The following is a 26,288-nucleotide window of genomic DNA, read 5'->3' as shown; positions in this document are numbered from 1 at the left end:
ACATATTCCTGTATTACATAAATACAGAGGAGATTTATTGATTCGCTTTTTGTAAATTTTATGACTAATCCAATGTCAGAGGGTAAATATATGGAAAACTCCAGAAAGGAACTCAGACCTATAAATTTCAATTCTGAATTAATCCATTAATCTATTATTGTATGCTTTCAATTTATAAGGCACTGAACCCTTTTCAGACACAGGAATGATTTTTTTTCCTCTGCTTAAATGCAATAAAACATATAAAATACTAAGTATCATTCCTAATACATATCAAGTACTTAGCAAATTTTGGGTACTATTATACTGAAACACAAATCTAAAGCCACGTATGTTGTAGAAGTTATTATAGCGAAAGCAATTATGAAAACTGAATAGTTCTATCAGAAAGAGAATAGAAGCTATGAGAGGAGCATGTCTGTTTTTGAATGTGTATGAATTACCAGAAGATGTCTGAAGAATGCAACATACTAGTGACAATCTTGAAAACTTAATGAAGAATTACCAAAGCAGCAGTTTTGAAGACCTCAATTACCAGGAAGACAGCCTTGGACATTACCATACCTTTCAAGGAGATTGGGAAAAGAATGTGAGAAAATTGAATATATCTCTTGAAGGAAAAAGAACTAATAGCACCTCTTGATTTATGCTTTTGCTGGGAGGAGCAAGATGGCGGAGGAGCAGGGTCTCCAAATCACCTGTCTCCACCAAATTACCTAGAAAACCTTCCAATCATCCTGAAAATCTATTAATTCGGCCTGAGAATTAAAGAGAGAACACCTGGAATGCAACAGTGAGGAGAGTTCGCGCTTCTATCAAGGTAGGAAGACGGGGAAAAAGAAATAAAGAAACAAAGGCCTCCAAGGGGGAGGGGCCCCGCGAGGAGCCGGGCTGAGGCCGGGGCGAGTGTCCCCAGGACAGGAGAGCCCCGTCCCGGAGGAGCAGGAGCTGCACCGACCTTCCCGGGCGGAAAGGGGCTCGCAGGGAGTTGGAGCAGGACCCAGGAGGGCGAAGATGCCCTAGGGTTCCCTGAGACAGTAACAGAGCAACTGCGCGCCCAGGAGAGTGCGCCGAGCTCCCTAAGGGCTGCAGCGCGCACGGCGGGACCGGCGGGACCCGGAGCAACTCGGAGGGGTTCGGGGGCGGCTCCGCGGAGGGGGCTGCGCGGCCCCGGGAGCAGCTCGGAGGGGCTTGGGCAGAGGAAGAGGCTCCGTGCGGAGGGGGCTGCGCGGTTCCAGGAGCAGCTCGGGGGGGGCTCGGGGGCGGCTCCGCGGAGGGGGCTGCGCGGCCCGGGAGCGCGAATCCACCAGCGCAGGCTCCGGAGCACAGGGCGCCGGGACACAGCCCAGGATCCCACCTTCCCCGGGACAGGCAGAGGCCGGGAGGGCCCAGGACAGCGAGGACGCTCCTGCCCCAGCTGAGCACATCAGCGGCCCCGCCCCAGAGCCTCCAGGCCCTGCAGACGGAGTTCCTGCCGGAGCTGAATCCAGGTTTCCAGAGCTGGCCCCACCACTGGGGCTGTTCCTCCTGCGGCCTCACGGGGTAAACAACCCCCACTGAGCCCTGCACCAGGCAGGGGGCACAGCAGCTCCCCCAACTGCTAACACCTGAAAATCAGCACAACAGGCCCCTCCCCCAGAACACCAGCTAGACTGACAACTTCCAGGAGAAGCCAAGGGACTTAAAGTACACAGAATCAGAAGATACTCCCCGGTGGTTCTGTTTTTTTTTTTTTTGTTTTGTTTTGTTTTGTTTTGCTTTTTGATTTGTTTCCTTCTCCCACCCCCTTTTTTTCTCCTTTCTTTTTCTTTCTTTTTCTTCTTTTTTTTTTCCGTTTTTTTTCTTCCCTTTTTTTTCTCTTTCTCTTTTCTTTCCTTCTTTCTCTCCTCTCTTTTTCTCTTTTTCCCAATACAACTTGCTTTTGGCCACTCTGCACTGAGCAAAATGACTAGAAGGAAAACCTCACCTCAAAAGAAAGAATCAGAAACAGTCCTCTCTCCCACAGAGTTACAAAATCTGGATTACAATGCAATGTCAGAAAGCCAATTCAGAAGCACTATTATACAGCTACTGGTGGCTCTAGAAAAAAGTATAAAGGACTCAAGAGACTTCATGACTGCAGAATTTAGAGCTAATCAGGCAGAAATTAAAAATCAATTGAATGAGATGCAATCCAAACTAGAAGTCCTAACGACGAGGGTTAACGAGGTGGAAGAACGAGTGAGTGACATAGAAGACAAGTTGATAGCAAAGAGGGAAACTGAGGAAAAAAGAGACAAACAATTAAAAGACCATGAAGATAGATTAAGGGAAATAAACGACAGCCTGAGAAAGAAAAACCTACGTTTAATTGCGGTTCCCGAGGGCGCCGAAAGGGACAGAGGGCCAGAATATGTATTTGAACAAATTCTAGCTGAAAACTTTCCGAATCTGGGAAGGGAAACAGGCATTCAGATCCAGGAAATAGAGAGATCCCCCCCTAAAATCAATAAAAACCGTTCAACACCTCGACATTTAATAGTGAAGCTTGCAAATTCCAAAGATAAAGAGAAGATCCTTAAAGCAGCAAGAGACAAGAAATCCCTGACTTTTAGGGGGAGGAGTATTAGGGTAACAGCAGACCTGTCCACAGAGACCTGGCAGGCCAGAAAGGGCTGGCAGGATATATTCAGGGTCCTAAAGGAGAAGAACATACAACCAAGAATACTTTATCCAGCAAGGCTCTCATTCAAAATGGAAGGAGAGATAAAGAGCTTCCAAGACAGGCAGCAACTAAAAGAATATGTGACCTTCAAACCAGCTCTGCAAGAAATTTTAAGGGGGACTCTTAAAATTCCCCTTTAAGAAGAAGTTCAGTGGAACAATCCACAAAAACAAGGACTGAATAGATATCATGATGACACTAAACTCATATCTCTCAATAGTAACTCTGAATGTGAACGGGCTTAATGACCCCATCAAAAGGCGCAGGGTTTCAGACTGGATAAAAAAGCAGGACCCATCTATTTGCTGTCTACAAGAGACTCATTTTAGACAGAAGGACACCTACAGCCTGAAAATAAAAGGTTGGAGAACCATTTACCATTCAAATGGTCCTCAAAAGAAAGCAGGGGTAGCCATCCTTATATCAGATAAACTAAAATTTACCCCAAAGACTGTAGTGTGAGAGATGAAGAGGGACACTATATCATACTTAAAGGATCTATTCAACAAGAGGACTTAACAATCCTCAATATATATGCCCCGAATGTGGGAGCTGCCGACTATATCAATCAATTATTAACCAAAGTGAAGAAATACTTAGATAATAATACACTTATACTTGGTGACTTCAATCTAGCTCTTTCTATACTCGATAGGTCTTCTAAGCACAACATCTCCAAAGAAACGAGAGCTTTAAATGATACACCGGACCAGATGGATTTCACAGATATCTACAGAACTTTACATCCAAACTCAACTGAATACACATTCTTCTCAAGCGCACATGGAACTTTCTCCAGAATAGACCACATATTGGGTCACAAATCGGGTCTGAACCGATACCAAAAGATTGGGATCGTCCCCTGCATATTCTCAGACCATAATGCCTTGAAATTAGAACTAAATCACAACAAGAAGTTTGGAAGGACCTCAAACACGTGGAGGTTAAGGACCATCCTGCTAAAAGATAAAAGGGTCAACCAGGAAATTAAGGAAGAATCAAAAAGATTCATGGAAACTAATGAGAATGAAGATACAACCGTTCAAAATCTTTGGAATGCTGCAAAAGCAGTCCTAAGGGGGAAATACATTGCAATACAAGCATCCATTCAAAAACTGGAAAGAACTCAAATACAGAAGCTAACCTTACACATAAAGGAGCTAGAGAAAAAACAGCAAATAGATCCTACACCCAAGAGAAGAAGGGAGTTAATAAAGATTCGAGCAGAACTCAACAAAATCGAGACCAGAAGAACTGTGGAACAGATCAACAAAACCAGGAGTTGGTTCTTTGAAAGAATTAATAAGATAGATAAACCATTAGCCAGCCTTATTAAAAAGAAGAGAGAGAAGACTCAAATTATGCTTTTGCTTAAGTTTAATAGAAAACAGTAATGTAGGGGAGCCTAGGTGTCTCAGTTAAGTGTCCAGCTCTTGATTTTGGCTCAGGTAATGATCTCAGAGCCATGGGATCAAGCCCCACGTCAGGCTCTGTGCTTAGTCTGTGGCCTGCTTGTCCTTCTCCCTCTGCTCCTCCCCACTCTATCTTTCTTAAATAAAATCTTAAAAAAAAAAAAGAAAGAAAGAAAGAAAGAAAGAAAGAAAGAAAACAGCAATGTAACTATGCACCTAGCAAACGTGAAAAAATGTGTCCATAACTTTATATTAATTTTTAAATTTCCCTAACAATCATACACTAAAAATTAAAACTTTAAAAACAACAGTTGTCAGCATGGGAATAAGACTCAGGATGGTGAATAAAAGGGTAACATAAAGGATCAATGTTCCACTCAATTCAAGTTAATGCTCTGCTGCTTGTAACACAGGGGTCTTAATATACTCATTTTCAATCAACCATTATTATACTTCATAATAGAAAAATTTACTTTTTAAGAATCTCCACATATACAAGAGTAGATTAAAAATGTCAGTGAGTTACAACCTGGAAGAAATATAAAAGGAAGAACATATTATTTATTAAATAAAATTGACATAAGTTAGATGAAAGAAAATCCTTACCTTTATTATATTGGAAGAAAAATCTCTTAACACGAAACTTTAAAATAATTGGAGGCCTAATTCTTAAAAACTGTTCTAAAAAGAGGTGCAGCTATCCTTGCCACTGTATATTTGCATAATTACAGGAATGCAAGAAAGATTATAAATATAAAAAGTTCTTAGAAAATGAAATAACAGTTCTTATATATACTCTGATTTGAAATACATGTGTATAAAATAAGATTTTAGTCTATGAGGTTCTTCCAAGGAAACAATTTTTTATAGACTCGTGCAACACACATATTCTTTTGATGTGGAATTTGGAGTTAATATTTCCAAATCAGGATCTGTACTTCAAGTTCTCAGGATTGGAGACTCTTTAGGAACATTCATACTATAGTATTTAGAATAGTTTGCTATCCAAATGAAGCCTATGTTGCCTTAAAGACCAAGATTTAAGAAAAGTTAAAATAGAGTATAACATTGAAAAAATATTACTTCATAAAACTGAGGATAATGCACACATGTTGTAGGACTGGGATTGAATTCTTCAAGTTAGGGCTATAGGAAACTGAACAGATGACTCTACTAGGGTGGCTGGTAGGAGTGGGGAGGAAGTTGGTTGTATCCACAAATCTCATCATCTAGTCAGAATGGGTAGAAATGATTATCCTTATTAATATACAAACAACACATATACCAACATACACACAAAACCATGGGCTGTTTATTTATAATCTTTCCTCTTTCAATGCTATCTTGATGCCCATTTTAGCTCTATGATATGCTCTAGAAATTATACTCCTATGTGTGACTCAGGCTATACAAAAGCCAAACCAAATTCACAAGAATCAACAAAGGATATTTTAAAAATTCAGATTTTTTTTTAAAATTCAGGTTTTTAAAACAAACCTGAAAGATTTGGTAACCAAGCAATATTATTTTATATTAGGATAATTATGAACAGGCTAACTCAGATCCTCTCTTCACATAAAAAATTAAGTATCTAAGAGCAAAGGATACCCAACGCAGAAATATTAAGTAGGGCATATGGAAACTGGCATTTTGCTCAAAACTACAATAGGAAGGATAGACTTCTATACTTAACAGAATTTGCCTCTAGGGAAAAGACAGAAAACAAAGAAATAAATGGGGATGTGGGGAATGGTAAGACTAGATTCTGTCATGCTTTGGTTTCCCAGGTTTCTTCTTTCCTTAATGCAAGTTGCCCAGAAGCTATGAGACATTTTGTAATTTTCTCTGAATAATTTTCAGATACCACAACAAATTCTCTATTTTTAAAGCTTCTTATATTACAAAATGATGGGTCTATGTAAGCAATATTTTCCTTAAATCTTCCTGACCTGTCTCTGATCAGCAACAATAACAAGAAGATATCAAATAGAAACATTAGTTTTTACACTTGGAAGAAATCAGAGAAAAAATAAAATTATGACAGTACTCATTTCCAGCATCTCAAAATAAATCTGACCTAAATCAATCAGGGCAAATGTAGGTCTACTCTTAAAGTTAGTTATAAAAATGGAGATTAAATCTGAGTTGTTGGGATCCCTGGGTGGCGCAGCAGTTTGGCTCCTGCCTTTGGCCCAGGGCGCGATCCTGAAGACCCAGGATCGAATCCCACATCGGGCTCCCAGTGCATGGAGCCTGCTTCTCCCTCTGCCTGTGTCTCTGCCCCTCTCTCTCTCTCTCTCTCTCTCTCTCTCTCTCTCTGTGACTATCATAAATAAATAAAAATTTATAAAAAAAAAAAATAAAAAAATAAATCTGAGTTGTTCTTGTGTCATTGAGAGAGGTAGGTAGTATTGCATAATAGTGTAGTATTAATTTTAGGGATAGAATTTTGTGATTCATCAGTTGCATATAACACCCGGTGTTCATCATATCAAGTGTCCTCCTTAATGCCATTACCTAATTGCCCCATCTACCCATCCACCTCCCCTCCAGCATCCCTCAATTTACTTATATTTAAGAGTCTCTTATGCTTTGCCTCCTTCCCTCTCTGTCCTTAATTTATCTTTCCTTCTCTTCGCCTATGTTCATCTGTTTTGTTTCTTAAATTCTGCATATGAGTGAAATCATACAGTATTTGTCTTTCTTGGTCTTATTTCACTTAGCATAATACACTCTAGTTCCATCCACATCATTGCAAATGGCATGATTTCTTGCTTTTTGATGGCTGAGTAATATTCTATGGCTGAGTAATATTCTATAATAGTAATATTCTATTCTATTTTGATGGCTGAGTAATATTCTATTGTGTGTGTATATATATACATATATACACACACATATATACACACACATATACCATATACATATATATATATTTAGCAATTCATAGTTAATGGATATTTGAGCCCTTTCCATGTTTTGGTAATTGTTTTCAATCCTGGCATATTAAGATCATTTTATAGGTTGGTTTCAAGATTTTTCAGAGTTTTTCAATTAAGTGAAAAATAATTATAAGTCAGAGGTAAAATTAGTATGAGGGAGAAGCAAAACTTTTAATATTATATTAAAATATACTATTTTTATTATGTGATAAAATATTCTATTTACTCATTTTATTTAGTTTTTATTTATTTATTTTATTTAAGTAGGCTCCAAGCCCAGTGTGGAGCCGAATAGGGGACCCAAACTCACAACCTCGAGATGGAGACATGAGCTGAGATCAAGAGTCAGTCAGATGCTGACCCGACTGAGCCACCGAGGTGCCCCTGTATTAAAAGATTTTTAAAAGTTGTTGCCTAAAACATCAAAGTGAAAAGGCAAGTAACAGTAGAAAAATTGACAATACTGCGTACATTAGGAAGAGAAAATAATACATTGCTTATTTAATTCGATTTTGAAATATACTATCTTCATCAAGAAAACCCTTTAGAACTTTTATCATAAATCACAAATTTAATAGGTACATGGAATCCTAGTATTTGATATATTGTTTTCCTAATAAGTATGGTTTATTTTCTATCCAAAATTTTAGAATAAGTTTCTATATATTATGAGCCTTAAACTATAAAGCTTTATTAAATAACTATATAAACCTTTACATATTTACGACACAAAATGAAAACCTGTATAAAAAATTCATGGTATAACTTTTTCCATTCTTTAAATATATTATTTTTCCGTCTGTTTTATTACAGTGTTGTTTAAAAGCATCCTGTCATTCCTTTGTAAGTGATCTGTCATTTCGCTCTGGCTATTTTTAAGATCTTCCCTTTTATTTTGGTTTTAAAGTTTCACTTTAATGTATTCAGGCATCAATTAACTTTATTTACCCTTCTCAATTTATATTATACTTCCAGGACATGCGGTTTCATGTTTTTTCAATAGTTTGATAAATTTACAAACTGTTGCCTCTTTAATCATTGCCTTTCCTCCACTCTCTTTTCTGGGGGCTTTGATGTAATGTAGTTTCTTGTTTCTTCTTATTTCTTTCTTCATATTTTATTTCTCTCTCAAATTTATAAACATCATCTCTCCATGTAATTATTCCAATATGAAGTATTTTTCTCAGAAATATATTTCAGTATGCTAATTCTTCTGGTCTAATCTGCTGTTTCATCTGTTCACAAATTAAAATTTTTTTAATTTATATTTTCTCATTTCTAGGAGTCTTATTTTCTCCCAAATTGCTCATTCAAAAATAATGGTCGCTTGCAATGTCTTTACCTTTGTGTGTCTTTGTTCTTTTGAAGATTTCATCATAGGTAGACTAATCATGCATCCTGGATTATGAGGGACACTTTGATATACTTTTGTTGTGCCTGCATCCTGTCTGGGTTAGCATTAGTCCTAAACAAAAGTTCCCTAGTATGAGAAATGAATGATATGGTCACCAAAATCCTGGTTGTGCTATATTTTGTGTTTGACAGTTCTAGTCGTAGTCACAATTTTCAGTCCGCTGATTGATTAATAGTTTTGCTGATACTCATTACTTGATCTTATTAATCTGTTGGAGTATGGTTGACCTAAAACAGGGAAGATTTCCCTCAGTGAAAATTCTGCTTCTATGTTTAACTAGACGGTACCTTTAACCACTGACTGAGTCCACTTCAGCTTCCCACAGTGGTCTTACAGTCTTAAGGAATCCCAGCTTGAATTTCATATATAACTCTTTGTCCAATACTAAATATCTCATCAAAAGTGCAGCCATAGCCATTTGTCCTTAGGGTGTCTCCTCTGTCTCCACAAAGTCCTGATTTCCTACAATTCTGGATCCAGTTGCCCGCTGCTTTGACCTCCAACTCATGGTATTTTGGGGGGGAAGAGTGAATCTAAAGACAATGTATATGTCCTTTTACATGGTAAGCTTGACAGGTTATTTCCTTTTAAACTGGGTCAAGTTTTTTTTACATTGGGAAGGTTTTTTCAAAGTACTAAAACAACAATTATTCCAGGCTATACCCTCTTTGTAAACTGCTTTATTCCCTATAAAATATCTTTTATAACATTATAATGAAATTTTTGATACATTGCAGACTGCCTACAGAAAAATGGTACCAATTTATACTCTGAACAATAGTCTTTTCACCCAAACTTTGCTACTTCTAGGCAATCTCTTTTAAATAGCTACTTAACTGATGTGTACAAAGCAACAGAATATTTTTGAATTTTATATTTCTTTTCAATTATAATGAGTGCATATTTAAAAGCAATTTGTGTCTTTCCCATTGCAAACTGACTATATCTTTTGCCTGCTATTCCATATTGGTGGCTGTGTTCTTTCTGTTGAATTATTAAGAAATTTCTACATATTGAAAATATTAAAACTTTGGCAAGTTAAATTTCTTGCAAATTTTAATTTTTAACATTTAACATTTATAACAATTTTGCTTAGTTGGCATTTCCATTAAGAGGTTTCTAGTGCTTAATGATAGGGAGTACTATCAAAACTTTTATTATATTTTCTGTGTTTTATGTCTTATTTAGAAAGTTTTCTCTTAAAGATCATAAAAATAACTTCTTAGTTTTTAAATCATTAACATAGTTTTTAATGTTTAAATATATAATCATCTGTAGTTTAATTTTAGGTTGCATGGTCTCCACCAAAATGGACAGCCAATTTTCACAACATCTTTTATTGACTGATCCTTCTCTCTTTGAACGTTGAAGGTTGGCTCAGGAAACTACCCTCTCCAAATCTGACACCCAGTTATCCAAAAGTGCTATTAGTCTTATCCTCAGAAAGTCATCTATTTCTTTCTACCCTTGTCTGCCTTTCATTTGAATATTTTAATAACCTCCTGATTAATGGTATAGCTAACTTTATTCCCATTCATTGCTGTTTAACATCTTTTAAAAAACTCTTCATTTTCTACTAGAAAAAATCCAAATGCCTTTTATATGACACAGAGAATGTCCATCATTTGGCCTTACCTACTTCCAGGCTCTCTCTTTCCAATTTCCCTTCAATACCCATTCTGCAGCCAGACTGACCTATTGAAAGACTTAGGATTTCAGCAATTGTTTCTTTACAGTAGATTAATATATTGGCATATTCATACAGTATTGGCATACATACTCAGTATGGTAGTGATAATGAACAAACAACTACATGCAACAAATCAATTTTACAAACATAGTGTTGAGCAAAAGAATCCATACACAGTAGATTACACAGTATAAGACTTCATTTGTATGAAGTTTACTAAAAAACAAAAATAGCCAATGATGCTAAAAGTCAAAACTATAATTACTCTTGAGGGTTAGGCTGTGACTGAAAGGAACACAAAAGGAGGCACAACATGGGAGGCTGATGATCTGGTTTTTTGATCTGCATGCTGGTCACACAGGTATGTTCACTTTTTGAAAATCCATTAAGTTATAACTATGCTATTTGTGTGCTTTTGTAAACTTATAGGTAAACAATAATAAAAACAAGAACAATAACAACAGTTCCAATATCACTTCTTTGAAAATTTCCCTAATTCCTTCAGATGAACTTTATCCTGCTCCTAATATATCACACCATTACTATATTGATGATCACATCATAGTTTATTTATCCAATTCTTCCATTTCCTAACCATAATGTAACTTCCCTGAGTGCTAAGATCATAACTTTCTATCCATGTGTCCCCAACCCCAAGCACAGTGCCTGGAAGTTACTGAGTACTCAATAATATTATGTAAATAAGGATTTCTCAATTTCTGCAATATTACATTTTGGGCCAGAAAATTCTCTGAACGGCAAGGGCTGTTCAGTGCACTGTAGGATGTTTACCAGTCCCCTGGCCTCTATTCATCTAATGTCAGTAGCATCCCTTGAGTTATGAGAACCAAAAGTGTCACTAGGCATTGCCAAATGTTCCTCAAAGATAAAAAAATCCCTAGGTTGAGAATCACTTATATAAATAAAAGTTTCTGTGGAAAAATTCAAGCCAAGTGTTAAACAATTCATTTACCAAAAAAGTTTGGGCATTAAGTGATTTGCATGTTAAGAGCAACTAAAAAAAAAAAAAAAAAGGCTCTTTTGAGCACTGGAGGGGAATTAAGCCCCACCTATCTGAAAAAGTCTATAAAATGCCTTGAATGTCTAGATAATCAAATGGTAATTCACATTCACTGAATGCTAGAATATTGTTTTTCTTGGAATTCCTACGCGGAAAAATGAGTTTGCTAAGCACAAAAATTGTATGACTAGTAAGGACTGTGTTATTTGGTATTTTAAAAAAAATACATATATACACATATAGTAGCTATGTGTATTCAATATCCTTGCAATAGTATATCTTGCAAGGTATTGCAATTTTGCTAAGCACAAAAATTGTATGAATAGTAAGGACTGTGTTATTTGGTATTTTTAAAAAAATACATATATACACATATAGTAGCTATGTGTATTCAATATCCTTGCAATAGTATATCTTGCAAGGTTTATACCTATGAATGGACAATTAATTCTAGGTTATTAAGGTTCATTAATTTTCTATCCATAACGTATTTAACATGAACATTCCACAATAAAAGAACAGTCAGAAAATAAACTATTGTGCATCAGCTATAGGAAAAAAGAAAAACCTCACAAAGAATATTACTAGCTTGTTAGAAAATGTTTGTATTTTATTAACTGCATGCCTTTCATTTAGGATGTGTTTTGAGCTTGATCTCTGCTGTAAGAGGGTAGTAATGAAATCATTGAGTACTATCATGTTAATGGAGTTTGAGGAAAGAGAAAATAAAGTGGTTTATATTTATATGTCAAAATGATATAATTAAATATAAATCTCATTCTGCCAAAATTATTTCCTGACAAGCAATTTCTTAAGCTTCCCATTGTAATTAGAATTAGTTTTTAAGAATAGGCTACTAAGCCAAAAGAAAACAAAGAAAATGGGCAATTTATAAAAGAAAAAAAAAACTAGACAAATACAAGTGTTTAATCTCATTATTAGTCTACAATATGCCAAAAATCCATATAATTTTTATCTATCGATTTGTTAAGATTAAAAATGATAATGAATGTTCAGCTCCATACTGAGAATATGGATATATAAATATGTACATATTTTCTAAAGGGCAATTTGGCAGTCTATATTATGAGACTTAATTTTTAATCAGTTATTCTATTTAATGAAATATTTCTAAAGCAATAATCAGAGATGTTTTGACAATTTATATAAGAATGCTTATAACTGAAAATCAGAGCCTAAATAGTTAATAACAAGGGAGCTTAAATTAATCATAGCTTGTTTATACTCTGTACTGATTGACAAATCTTCCCCCCCTCTTTTTTGGTAGAACAGTTATTAAATGGGGATAAAAAGCTTAATTTATATAAACAAGAGAGTGGTTAAAAAGCAAGGGCTGTGGAATCAAGACTACCTAGTTGAGATTCTATTACCTTCTATAGCTCTGTGATCTGTTTTAAGTTATTTCATGATTTAATTTTTCTAAAACTAATTTTCTTTCCTGTGAAGTGGTACTTGTGTTGTGTTAATTGTTGTTATTAAATTTTTGTACATATGTTAACAGTTGGGATGATGTTATTAAGAAACCCAAGATATAAACCGGTATATATGGTAGGTAGCCAATGTGAAGACTAATCAATTAGTCCTAGGGCAATAATCAGGTGTCAAGATTATTTATGGTTTTTATTTACTTCATTTTGCTTTCCTGTATCTTCCAAATTATTTTTTGGAAAAAACTGTATAATCAGAAATATAATCAGAAATCTATATTCAGAAAAAAATAGGTGTTGTTTCTTTTAAAGCTATTAATAAAGGCAAGATAAATATTTAAAAATCTCCAGCTTCTTTCTCCTAAATGACCATTCACTTTTCTCATCTTTCATGTTTTAAAATCTCATCTTTAATACTATGTCACAGCAGATGTTACCATTTTATGCTCTTATTGAATACATATCACATGCAAAATACTAACACTAACTGGGATGTATGGAAATTTGAAGACAAATTTTCTAGTTAATAAAATAGGAGCTCTCTGCAGATGGTCTTAAGTTTTATTTTTTAGTAACTAATCATAAAGAGAAGATACCTGAAAAGGTTTTTTACCTTTATCTCCTCACAAGACTGATCTTAATTTTGACCAGAGGCATTGGGTTGAGAATAAGAATATATAAATGTAACCTGTAAGAGATATTTTTTTTCAGAATATTTGCTTAAGATGTCTATACTGGGATTATTACCTCTAACTGCAAAGTAAATACATATTTACTACTATAGTATGGCTAGGAACAAACCAAAGAAAAGTTGATTTCTGAACATCTGAGATGTTTTTATACTGCTGTTATGAATAGAATATAATCTCTATTTATTCATAAAGATGAAAAATTATAAGAAATCTAAAGAGTGTTCAGAGAAAATTAAAAATGGGGTGGTTTGTATTTAGTAAACATTCAAATATCTAGTGAATTTTTCAAGCACTAATTTCTATATTCATGAAATACTATTAAATATACATAAAGGATCTTTGTAACAAATAATTGCCATAGTTGAGGCAATTAACTTCTTCCAGTTATCTCTCTCACTCCACTGGGCATCTTGTGCCACAAGTATAATGCATAATTTTTCCAGGTAGCATTGAAATATTTGATGATGAGATAGGAAAGAGCAGAGAGAGATTAGGGGATGTAGAGATTAGCTATTAGTGCCTACTCTTGTCACTATCTATATCCAAAACCAAAGGAGTAAAACTACTTCCATAAAATGTTTATGTAAGGAAGCTGTATCTTCCTTTGCAAGGTCCTGAATTATGTCCCACTGTCTTCAGGAAAGAATAACAACGTGTTTGTTAGGGGTAGTTGCCTACAAAGAATCTCCTAATAGCAAGGAAATTTAGGGGATTTTCTTGATATTAAATGTAAAAAAGACTTTATAGTCCTAATAAGGGTGTGATATGGATATTGCCTTTTCAAGTTAACTTTCACATTAAAAAAACACATTATATAACTTTATTTTCAGTTTAACTTTCCTCAAAATAAAAATAGGATATCAGAGATCACAAGAAAAGGAAAAGTATATTTATTACTAATAAAATGATTTTAATGTTACTTATATTTTCCTTTATCCCAGATCTAAACCTTAAAATTTCTGCATAATCTTTATTTTGCACTAAAAATGTTTTCTAGAATAAATACAAGTGAAGCAAAGTCTTTTAAAATTATTCACTTCTTAAGAAAACAAGTTAAATCTGGATGTAATTTCTATTTTGGTGCTTCTCTCCTGACATGAGACTTTGATCTTCAGTTGTGCTTATAAAATAAGTAACTTTAGTAGGACATCAGGAGATGGGAGGAAAAATAGGTTACTAAAACTTATCTTAGGTATAGCACTTTAAAGAGATTCCTTTAAAGCAATCACTGTGATTTAGTGAGCAGTGGAAATGAAGCTTACTGCTCTCAAGTTTGAAGGCACTCATTAATATAGTGAGGACAAATAAATTCCTAATTCAAATGGCTAATTAATCAAATTCATAATAATAGCTAGTAAATATGACTGAAACTTCTGACATCAGGAATTCAAGTGAGTTTTAGTTACCAGTGAGAATAAATTAAATTCCCAAACATTTTCAATATTGTATACAGCTATACGCCCAAGAGAATACCTCATTGTGCTTGCAATAACATTCAAGAATGACATCCTGAACCTTAGTTATCAATTTTTCTATAACCATTCTCTACTCTTCCTTTAAAAAATTAATGAATTACATTGGGTTTAGATAATGCTGTTTATTACGAGCTACCAATGAAATCACTAATTGTCACTGAATGCTCCAGGTTTTAAAATTAGAAAGACCCTTTCACGCATTTAAACTATTAGCAGAATCTTCCAGTTGTGATAAGGCATTAATTTATAGAAGACATTCTTATTCCTGAATCACTGATGCTTAAAAAGAGGTGAAACAACTTCCTTATACACAATTACTCCAACTTTGAACATTTTCCTTGAAGAAATAGAAGAAAACAAGAAAATTTTGAAATGATATTAGAAATGTATTTTTTTGTTAAATGTCTTTTTCTCTCTTTTGGAGTGTAAGCTCTTAGGAGAACAAGACCTTATCTTTGTGTGACATACTCCTAACAGACTACATAGCACAGAACAAGCCTTTTAAAAATAGATTCTGAGAGAATTATTGGAAATAATGAATTAACTTCTCTCCTTTGCATACGGAATAGTTCTAGTTTATGTTCCACTCTTGAGAGAATTGAGAAGTCTCTCAGGTCATTTTCTGTGTTTGATAATTTAGATGAGAAATCCTGGCTGAGAAAAGTTAGAAAATGTAAAATCATCAAAAAATTGTTGAGTTAACAAGTCAAAACATTATTATTTATCTAATGGATTGAAAGTCTTCTTTCCTAAATCCATTTTTATTGTTTTATACTCCAGTTTTAAACCCCTTGAAGACAAGGACCAATTTTTCCCAACTTTTTGTAACACTTATGTAAGGTCTAGGACACTATGGTATAGAGCACAATTTTTTCACATTATGTTTTACCAGTGGATTAAAACACACACACACATGCATATACACATTGCCTAAATCATATCTCCAACCTACTGAATAAGAATCTTTGGGGGTTGGGTCAAAGGAATCTTCTTAGAAAAATCTCTATAGGTAGAAAACTGAGTATCCAGAATTAAGTACCAGTGAATTTAAAATGAATTCCTGTTCCTATTGCTGGTTTCTCTAAACATAATTTAGCTGCCTCATCTCAATCCCATTATCTTCATTTAAACTTTGCCTTTCAAGTGCTTACTTCTTTAAAAGTCTTCATTAGTCCATTTCAAAGATATGCCATTATCTGTCCTAAAGTTGGCATATTTTTATATTCAATGTCCTTAGAATCATTTTTGCTATTCTTCAAATATCAAACATCTGTCCAATTTCATTCTGCCTTTCATTCTTAGAATGTAAGGTCTTCTAATCTCACTTGGTCTTCTGTGCCTTTCTTAATGTTTTTAATTTTTTCCTAATACAGTATCTTGAACTTAACCATCTTCCATGTTACTTCTATAGTTCCCCTGAGGTTTTTAATTTCTTTTTAGACAAGAACATTAAAAGCTATGGAGTTCCTTTCTAGGTAAATATCCAAAGAATGGAAAGAAAAACTTGCAGACCAATGCTGATGGCAGTATTATTCATAACAGCCAAAAGATGGAAACAACTCAAGTGTTGTCTATCAACAGACGAATGGATAAACAAATTGTGGCATATACATAAATGGAATATTAGTCTTAAAAAGGGAGGAAATTCTGATACATGTTACCACATGGATGAACCTTGAAGATACTATGTTAGTGAAATAAGCCAAACAGAGAAGGACAAAAATTATATGATTCTACTTATATGGGGCAAATCCTAAAATAGGCAAATTCTAAGACAGATACTAAAATAGAGGCTATTTTGGGGTGGGGGAAAGAGGAATGAGGAGTTACTGTTTAATGGGTACAGAGTTTGTTTTGCAGAATGAATAAGTTCTGGATACAATGGTAATGGTTGTACAAAATGTATTAATGCCACTGAATTGTACACTTAAAAATGGTTAAAACAGTACATTTTATGTTATGTGCATTTTGTCTCAATAAAAAAATAAAAACTACTGAAATGATTTTCTTGACTTTCTTGCAACAGCCTTTTTCTTCATAGTAATTATCTCTAATGTTAAAGGAAAAGAAAAAAATGTCCATATTTTATATTCCCTAAATTTATGACTCTTTTTAGCTTTTCCTTTTCTATTTCATTTTTCATAAAAATAAAATACAATTTAATATGGATACTCAGGATTTTCCACACTTCAAGCACAATGATGTTGTGGGCACATACACAAAGAACACTTCAAATCTATACAAATACACACAAACAGACTTGCATACACACATATACACTCCACTTTCAATCTCCTTAGACTCTTAAAATTGTTTGCAAATTTCACCAAAATTCTTCTCCACTTCTTGTTTGATCTTGTTTTTGATTTAAATATAAGTAGATAAGACATTAATCTTTACAGTGCAAATAATTTTGTATTCTAAGTTCTTTTCAGATGTCAAGTAGTCAGCAAATAATGGGAAAATGTCAACTTAAAGTTTACCCCACACAAGAAAATATAGTCTAAAAGGAGGGAAAGATAAGTACATCAAAAGGATCTCTAAAGAACTGAGATTACATAAATTATGGGGTGGCTGAGAAATGATATTCTCAAGGGAAAAATGGAGCAGAGTAGAAAGCTCCTTTAATCTAACCACAGAGGACTATAACTAAATTTGTTATTTTTTGAGATGATACTTTAAGTTTCAAAAAATTATTCCAGTCTTACTAAAAAGGACAAATAAATAGGAGTAACTTATCTTCATGAAGCCCTGGAAAAGTCATGGAAAATAAATTAGGAAATAAATTTAATATATGGAAAATCATCAAAAGATCCCATATATAAGAAACAAAAGTACATAACATATGATGTGAAGGGTCAACTGAAGTAAAGATGATAATTATTTGAAAAAATCTATTGCTAAATAAAGGGAGGACTGTGGAGTTTATAAAAAAAGCAGAAGGGATGGGTGATAGTGAGTTCAAAAGTCAGTTTAGGAGTAAACTGGATTGGACTGTCAAATAGTGAAGCATTTTCCTATTTCTACAATATGTTTGGACAATATATAGGCAACACTTTTCTTGGAAATAAAATCTGATCAGGGTTACAAGACAACAGAGGAACAATGCCAGTGATTTACCAGATGCAGAAAACTACCAAGGAGGCAATATAAGCGAATCAGCAAGTTGCAAGGCTGAGTACATAGGAGATAAATGCAGTGTCTCAAGTTATTTAATGGAGCAGCCATGTGCAGCAAATAGGTAAAGGAGACAGCAGTCAAGCAAACTCAGCAGTCCAACTTAGTGGCACAAGACATGTGGAGATAGGTAGCAGAAGTGTTAAACAATCTGAACCTACTTATAATATTACAGGCATAGATTGGGCAGGACAAGATCAAGCAGGCAGATGGCATAGCACTTGGAAGGCCATGATATAGAATGGTAGGAGACCAGATAAACAGTGCTGGGGTAGTCTAAAATGCTAAAATAGCAGATGGGTATGGCTATTTGCTGATAGACAAAGTACCAGTAAGTGAAGAATGCAAATCATTCGGCAGATGCATAAAGTGGGGCAAAAAGTAGAGGCAAAAATCAAAGGCAGTTAAAGCAGTAAGACAGAACAGCAAGAAGCAATGACAGATCATCAGAAGCAGTTGTGTAGGATAAGAAAAGCTGTCATTAGCAGGGAAACAAATCACCATTCAGGAAAAGATGAAATCGAGAGTAAAGCAATCTCCTGAATTGGGTTTCTTTCATCTAGGAAACAGTCATCAATAAACTGCATATGAGAATCCACAAGAGAATAGCACACAAATGGAAACAGCAGATGAATCTGAACTCTATTGCCCAGGGATACAGAATGATCCTAGAACATTGATACATAACAATCCACAAGGAAATTAAATGGATGGGAAAAATGGGTCCAAGCATTCTTTATGATGATAAAAAAAAACAAACAAACAAAACCAAAACACTAAAAATTATTAATCTGGAAATGATTGGCTGGGATTGAAGTCTTCGCTTACCCCTTTCTGGAGCCCACAAAATGGGAATGTTGGGAATTTCTGCAGCAGAAAAACAGAAGAGAAAAGGGATTTCTGACTCCCAGTTTGAGGAAAGCAGGTCAAATTTAGGGCTGTATGAACTGGTTCAGGGAAATAAGAACCAGCCTGAACCTTCTCCATTCCTCAGAACCAAGCAATTTCTGAGGTTTGGGAAAGGTTTAGGAAGCCCTCACCCCATCATTCCCCACAACCTCCCCTTTCACACTTACCTCCAGTGCAAACAGTTTCCAGCAAGGAGGTACTTGGGAAAACTCACTCCCATGTTTATACCATGGCAAAATTTGAGGATGGCCAACTAATGATACCTCCTGTGTAGGTCAGGTTTCTGATTCAGTGGGATCCCTGCTATTTGTGAGTGAGCAGAGGGGATAGGTTACTAGAAACTACCTACCTCTTTGAAAGTGGATGAGAAAAAAAAAGCAAGGACAGTAATACCAATAAATAAATAGTATTACTAGTAAAAACTTTGGTGATCTCATCAATTGTCATGGACAATTCCATTAAAATGCTGATAACTTAAAAAAAGTATCTCCAGCCTAGACTTCTCTTCTGAACTCCAGATGCATATGTCTAATTGCCAACTTAACACCTCCACTTGGATATCTAAAAGTAGTTCCTTCCCATGACCAAACTAAAACTGATCTTCCTCATCAAACCTACCCTTCCCACAGTCTTCTCCATTTCAGTATACGGCAACTCCATCTTTCCAACTGCCCAAGTCAAAATCCTGAGTCTTCTACTGACAGCTTTCTTTCTCTTATTTCATCTGTTACTTCTATCTTCAAAATATATAAATAATGTGTTTCTCACTATCTTCACCTCTATCATTGGTCTAAGTCACTATCATTTTTCACCTGGATTATTTCAATAGCCTTATAAATTATTTCCCTACCAAAATATAAGTCAAATCATGTAGTGCTTCTGTTCAAACTCTCCTACACTAAATGTGGCATACAGGTTCAATATGATCCATGGCTTGCTTTCTCTCCTCGTTTACATCTTTGCTCAAATGTCACCTTATCAATAAAGCCTTCCTTAATAGCTTTTTAAAAATTACAACTCTCCTTCCTGCCTACCTATTCACCTCCCCTTCCTGCTTACCTATTCACCTCCCCTGGTTCATTTTTATCCACATCTCTAATACTATACATTTTACTTGTTTACTTACAATTGTGTAACCCACTAAAATGTATATTTCAAAAAGACAGGGACTTTTGACTTCTTTATTTATTGCTATATCCACAGCATCTTGTACAATGCCTGGCATATATACAGCAGGTGCTCAAGATATATTTGAATCTATGAAGTGTTAATTTCCTGTGGTGCATCTTGAATCTATGAAGTGTCAATTTCTTGTGGTGCATCTCCTTCCTCTGTCTTAAATTCTCAGAGCAATCTTCTGAAAGCTCACATGCTATGAGCCTTTGATTAACAAAGGAGATACTTGTATACTATAGGGTAGAAATATTCTAAAATAGGGGTTGGCAAATCATAGCCAAGGGGACAAAACCTGCTTGCTACCTGTTTTTTGCATCGCCTTCAATCTAAGAGTGATCTTTAAATTTTTTAATGATTGAAATAAAACCAAAAGAAGAATAATATCTCATGACGTGAAAATTATACGAAATCTAATTTCAGTATCCATAAATAAATTTTTATTGAGGCACAGTAAGGCTCATTCATTCATTTATATCATCTTACAGTGACTTTTGTGCCACAGGGCTGGCAGAGTAGAATAGTTATGATAGAGAGCACAGAACCCACAAGGCCTAAAGTATTTATTGTCTAGATCTCTAAAGAATAAGATTGCTGACCCCTGTCCAAAGGTATTTAATAGTTAGAAGGCCAAGAGTAATGACTAAATTTTGAGCAATGATAAACTAGAGCATTTTTGTTAATACTGTTGCTGCTGTTCCCCAAGATACACCTAGGAGGGAAGATGCATTTATATTAGGATTTGCTTTCAGTATATATAAAAGTAGCCTTCTCATTCCTCTAAATACTATTTAATACTGGTGGTGATAGTCATTTTTCTATCAACCCCACAAAAGCAGCCTCATCTTAAGGGAAAGGGTACAGTATAGGTAAAGGTAAGTCTTAAAAATGGCAAAAAGGAAGGCAATGAGAAAGTAAACAGGGCCCCAAATAAAGTTCATATCAAAATATCACATAATTAACCAATACCCTATTTAATATATACCCTGTTTAACAGTTGAGGGAAATTGGCATGATGTGAATCTCTTTTGAATCTCATCAATGGTGTTATACTAAACTGATCTCCTTATAATGGGGTCTCCTAAACAACTGTAGTCTTGAATCACCACAAGCAAGAGATACATTTTAGTAAGAGTCCACTACATTTATACACTATTCTTTATACACTATACACTATTTATACACTATTCTGTATACACATTTATACACTTTACACTGTTAGAAAAAAAACCTAGCAGTTGTTTTCTCATTGGTCCAAATGCCTATATTTTATAGAGAAGTATTTTAAAAATTTGTGAAATTCTACTCGAAATCACCTCACAATCACTTGTTATCTTTCCTTACTTAAAGTTTCACCCTGAGGATTAAGACATACAAGTACATCAAATGCTACAATCAAACTTATGGAAAGGGGTGAAGAAGGTAAAGGGGGAAACACTTAAATTATCTCAATGACACCCAGCACCTTAGTGCTGTCTTTAATCTTCATAAAGAAATATAATTTATATCCTCTTACATCAATTGGTCCTTGCGGCACAATCAACTGCTGCTTTTACATTGTTATCTTTGACCTTTGTATCTTTGTGAAACTGACAACAGTTCATTTTCAAACTCTATACTTCCAACAACTTTACTCTTCTTCTCAGCACTTTTTAAAGGAAGTTGGAATCTTCCTATAAACTGTCACCTATGTGTCAGTTATTAATGACTGTCTAAAATGGTTACTCCCTTCACTGGGCATTTGTCCTCTACTCTTTTATACCAGCCATGCTCTTTTCAAGTTCCAATATGAGAAAATAATATTGGTAAACTTATTAGAATCATTCCAAATAGTTTATTTTGTTATCTGAATCCACTTCTTGACTCCCTGTCAGCTTCTTTTTGTGGTAGGCAATAATATAAAGTCACAAATATTCTACTCTTCTACAATGGTATCATTCTAAGAAGCTCAGAGGACTTGACAGGTATAAATACATTTGCTGTCATCTTTTTACATTTGTGTGAAAAGCAACAGTAAGTTCATTTTATAGATAGAGGTCTAATATAGAGAGATGAATTCACATTCTTGATTCTAGGCAATAAAGTAAGAAATATTCTTAAAACTTCATTTTTACATCTATGTCTCTAGATAAATATGTTTTGACATTTTATATTTATAAAATATTTAATGATACTGTGTTGTCATTGTCTTAATACATACTTTGTAAAACAAGTATTCTGACATGCCAGCTTTTGCCCATTTTATGAGAGTAGGCTTTTAAGGGTGAGCTGGAAAGACGATTTCAAGATTTTATCACTGACAAATTCAAGGTAAAAATCAACATTTTGCATGCCATCTCTATTTCTTTGTCCTTTCCCACAGCTATACCATTTAGGTTCTATCCTACTTGATTTTTTTCCCTACAGGAAATTCTTTCAATATTTATTTAACCATTATTTACTTATTTTTTAAGCTAAAGCCCTACTTATAGGTAATAATAGCAAATACTATGTAGCAAATACATATTTTTTAGTGTTTTACTTATGTTAATTCACATAATAAATCTAACCTATAAGGTAAGTACTCTTTTTCTATTTTACACATAAGAAAACTGAGGCATAGGAAGTTAAGGAAATTGTATAAGGTCACATACTAGTAAAAAGTGGATCTAGGATTCAAACCCAAGTAGTCTGTCTTCTTAAACACTACGTTATGCTGCCTCACAAATGGTTAAGTGGGCAACAGTACTTTTCTAGTAAGAGTTCTAATTAAATATAGAATTTACCAAATTTGTAATTATTTGTATGTTTACTGATGTCATCAATCTTCATAAGATCACCCGAAAGTTGAGTACATATTCTGATACAGAGTAGGCATGCAATTAAGGAATATACTTAAGGGAATGAAGACAGTATTTTATTTTATTTTTTTAAGATTTTATTTATTTATTCATGAGAGACACAGAGAGAGAGAGAGAGAGAGAGGCAGAAACACAGGCAGAGGGAGACACAGGCTCCATGCAGGGAGCCCGATGTGGGACTTGATCCTGGGACTCCAGGATCACGCCCTTGGGCCAAAGGCAGGCACTAAACTGCTGAGCCACCCAAGGATCCCGAAAGACAGTATTTTACATACGGGTTCTTTGTATATGAATTTTTTTGGTTTTGCCTTATGCTCAAAATTCTAAAATTCAGACCTTGAGGAACAATGTACTTTTTCTCCTCTTTATTGTTACTATATGGAATGGAAACTTTTCAACATAATAGGTTTTTTTTGTTGTTGTTTTTGTTTTTGTCTTTTTTTCAACATGATAGTTTTAAATTCAATGTCACTTATTGCCCTAATTACTTTATCTAAATGATTGATTTTTTTTTTAATCTTTACCTTTCCCATAGTACAATTATACCAAGGAGCTTTTCTTTTTAATACATAAATAAAATAGAAGTTGAATGTCTTGGGAAAGTCTGTGTCTGGCAGAAAAAATGAATGCAAAAAAAATACAAAAGTAAGTGGATGCAAGGGTAAAATGTAGTATTTATCCTCAAATATTAGAAGAACTATCATGTAAAAAAAGAAATTTACATTCTTTTGTACAGTGTAAAGAAGAATTAAAACCATTGGGTATAAATGATAAGGCACCACGTTTTAGTTTGTTATATTTGGATGTTCAAATAGAATTGCAAAAGCAACAAACTCTCAGGTGAAGAAGTAGTGATTGAGATGTTCAGACAAATGTTGGGAATGAGGAAAAGGGTATGCTAAGATTTTGAACATAATGGCCTTAGAATTCTCTTTAAATTCTGTAATACTGTGATTTCTCTATTTCTCATATAGTATGTAATGTCATAAAAAACACTAGGCTAACCTGAGATACACCACTGACAAATCTATGATAAGAAAATGTTTCCAAACAACAAATATAAAAACTGGAACTTGGTGTGTCACAGCAGTCTCATACCATGGTATGAGTATCTACAGCAATAATCGTGTGAATAGTCACTAGGTTTGTAGATGAAATAAAGACTTAAAAACAAAACATGTAATTAAAAAAATTCTCAAAAAGAATAGAGTTAGTCCTACTGAGGAATGTGTTGATGTGCACTGAATAAAACTGTACTTTTAGAGAGCCTTTACTGTGCGTATTGGCTGATAGTAGACAAAAATTCTGGCTTCTAAGGAATCTCAGAATAAGGACAGTTGCTGTTTTTCATCTCTACAGATGGTGCTACTCTAGATGTTCTAAGAAAGAGATTAAAATAACAGGTCTGGTTTATCCATCCTTCTATATAAAATGAATCCTCTGCTCTAGCCAGGAAGATTTTCTTATTTTTATGTTTTTCTGTATCTTAATCATATATTTCCCCTTCTTCCTTGCTTCCATTAGTAATGTCCTTCCTCCTCTTCGCTACTAATCTGAATCCTCTCTCCTTCAATTTTAGTTTTAATTCTATTTGTACAAAATTTTTGCGGATTAATTTTTAAATTAATGTTTAAATACTGGTTAGTTGTAATTAAAATTCATTTTGGCTTTCTCTCAATCTTTCTCTTTAAAGAAATCTTTTGGCTGAACGTTTCTGATACTAGGTTTATACTGTCTTCATTTGTCAAGTGACTATTTTAGGAGTACATATATTTTAGCACTCATTCAATGAAGCTCAAGGTGTCTGACAAATACTTGTTAAACTGAACAAAAACTATAAATGCTATTTTAGCAATCTGGTAGCCCATAAATATGCCTATGCTCTAAGACATACACTGCTTTTTAATGGATAATGCAAAACAATTAAAAATCCCAGCTATAAAGTGGGCTATAGAAAAGCTACCCTGAATATCATATATCTCAGCTGTTTCACATGTATCCAAAGAACTTTAAACTACAGAGGAATTACAGACTTAAAATAAACAGGTTCAGGTTGGATATCAAAAGATACTTAGTGCACCTGCACTAATAATCCATATTCCTTATATCAAAAACACTACAGAATTTCTTAATCTTGTTCCTTTGCCCCATGCCTGAAAGTAGTAGTGGGGAAATGTTGACTTACATCTTTATTTTTCAGACTATTCACAAGGTATGTTAGTAGCTAACAACAGATACCAGAAGTACAAGGGTTAGTTGCAGAAATATTTGGGGCTGCCACATCTAATTCAAAGTCATAGGTAATATCAGTTAAATGAGGTAGAAAAAGGTAAAGAAAAAAAAAGAACATTTATAAACATCTACAAAGGTGCCAGGCATTATACTAGATCGTTTACATGCATCATTGTTGCTTACTAGTTTGGATAACCTTGGCCAAATCAATTAATTGATCTGTGTCTCAGTTTCTCTATCTTTAAAGTAGATATGAGATAGTACCTGCCTTATATGGTTGTTTTGAAGACTAAATGAATCAACATATGTTTAAAAAAGCTGCCGCCACATAGTAAAGTGCTATATATAAATGTTATTTATTATAACTGGCTACCTTTATATTCTCAATCACTGGCAACCACAACCCTAAATTAGGCATTAGATAATTTAGCAAATGAGAAATATGAAGTTGGAACAGGTTAGTTTGCCTTAATTTCATAGTTAGTGGTAGAGCTGAGATTCAAATTCAGGACTGACTCTATATTGTTAGTGTTTCCACTATGTCATATTGCATCTCAACATGTTTAAACAAAGATATGACATGGAAACATATTTCTTAAGTCCAGGCCTATTTCATAAAAATTAAAGGAAGAGCTTTAAATGGCATAAAATGTAACCTTATCTGACCATAGAAGAGTGATGTGTTTTATTCAATCCAGTTTAAAATTTTCAAGTACAAGGATTTCTAATATCCTGCTATATCAATTTCATTTTGTTGAGTTATCCTATTTATACAGATGATTTTTTAAAAATATTTTTTATTTATTTATTTATGATAGTCACACACAGAGAGAGAGAGAGGCAGAGACACAGGCAGAGGGAGAAGCAGGCTCCATGCACCGGGAGCCCGACGTGGGATTCGATCCCGGGTCTCCAGGATCGTGCCCTGGGCCAAAGGCAGGCGCCAAACCGCTGCGCCACCCAGGGATCCCTATACAGATGATTTTAAGATACTCAAAATCCTAGTTCAATATAGGCTTTACCTACCTATTTTGGCTTTACCATGTGTAACAGGTATTAGGAAAAAAAATCCTAATACTATAAAATAAATATTTATAGAATTCTACAATATTAGTATATGAAAATTTTCCAAGGAAATAAACAATGTTTTCTGGAGAAT

General features: G+C 34.4%; 1 protein-coding gene and 1 long non-coding RNA gene across 15 annotated transcripts in view; one reads left to right on the top strand and one right to left on the bottom strand.

Annotated features, from left to right (window-relative positions):
* Positions 1 to 7,510, top strand: part of LOC144320765 (uncharacterized) — a 42,667-nt gene extending 35,157 nt beyond the window's left edge. Inside the window, exon 3 of the long non-coding RNA XR_013386408.1 lies at positions 7,326 to 7,510. This is a non-coding gene — a long non-coding RNA (uncharacterized LOC144320765). The remainder of the gene's footprint in view (positions 1 to 7,325) is intronic.
* The window catches only part of GPHN (gephyrin), a 620,043-nt gene that overhangs the window by 282,748 nt on the left and 311,007 nt on the right, over positions 1 to 26,288 (bottom strand). For 7 of the 14 annotated variants that reach the window (XM_077909682.1, XM_077909670.1, XM_077909673.1 and 4 more), the window contains exon 5: positions 18,804 to 18,842. The exons of 5 other annotated variants lie outside the window; for them this stretch is intronic. In XM_077909682.1, coding sequence (XP_077765808.1) covers positions 18,804 to 18,842 — 39 coding nt within the window. Of the gene's footprint in view, positions 1 to 18,803; positions 18,843 to 21,573; positions 21,728 to 26,288 lie in introns of those variants that run through there. 2 more of the 14 variants (XM_077909683.1, XM_077909684.1) reach the window with 2 other exon arrangements.

This window comes from Canis aureus, chromosome 9 (assembly GCF_053574225.1).
Source record: "Canis aureus isolate CA01 chromosome 9, VMU_Caureus_v.1.0, whole genome shotgun sequence".
Classification (NCBI taxonomy): Eukaryota; Metazoa; Chordata; class Mammalia; order Carnivora; family Canidae; genus Canis; species Canis aureus.
Note: the sequence above shows the minus strand (reverse complement) of the source record. Positions and strands in the feature narration are given on the sequence as shown.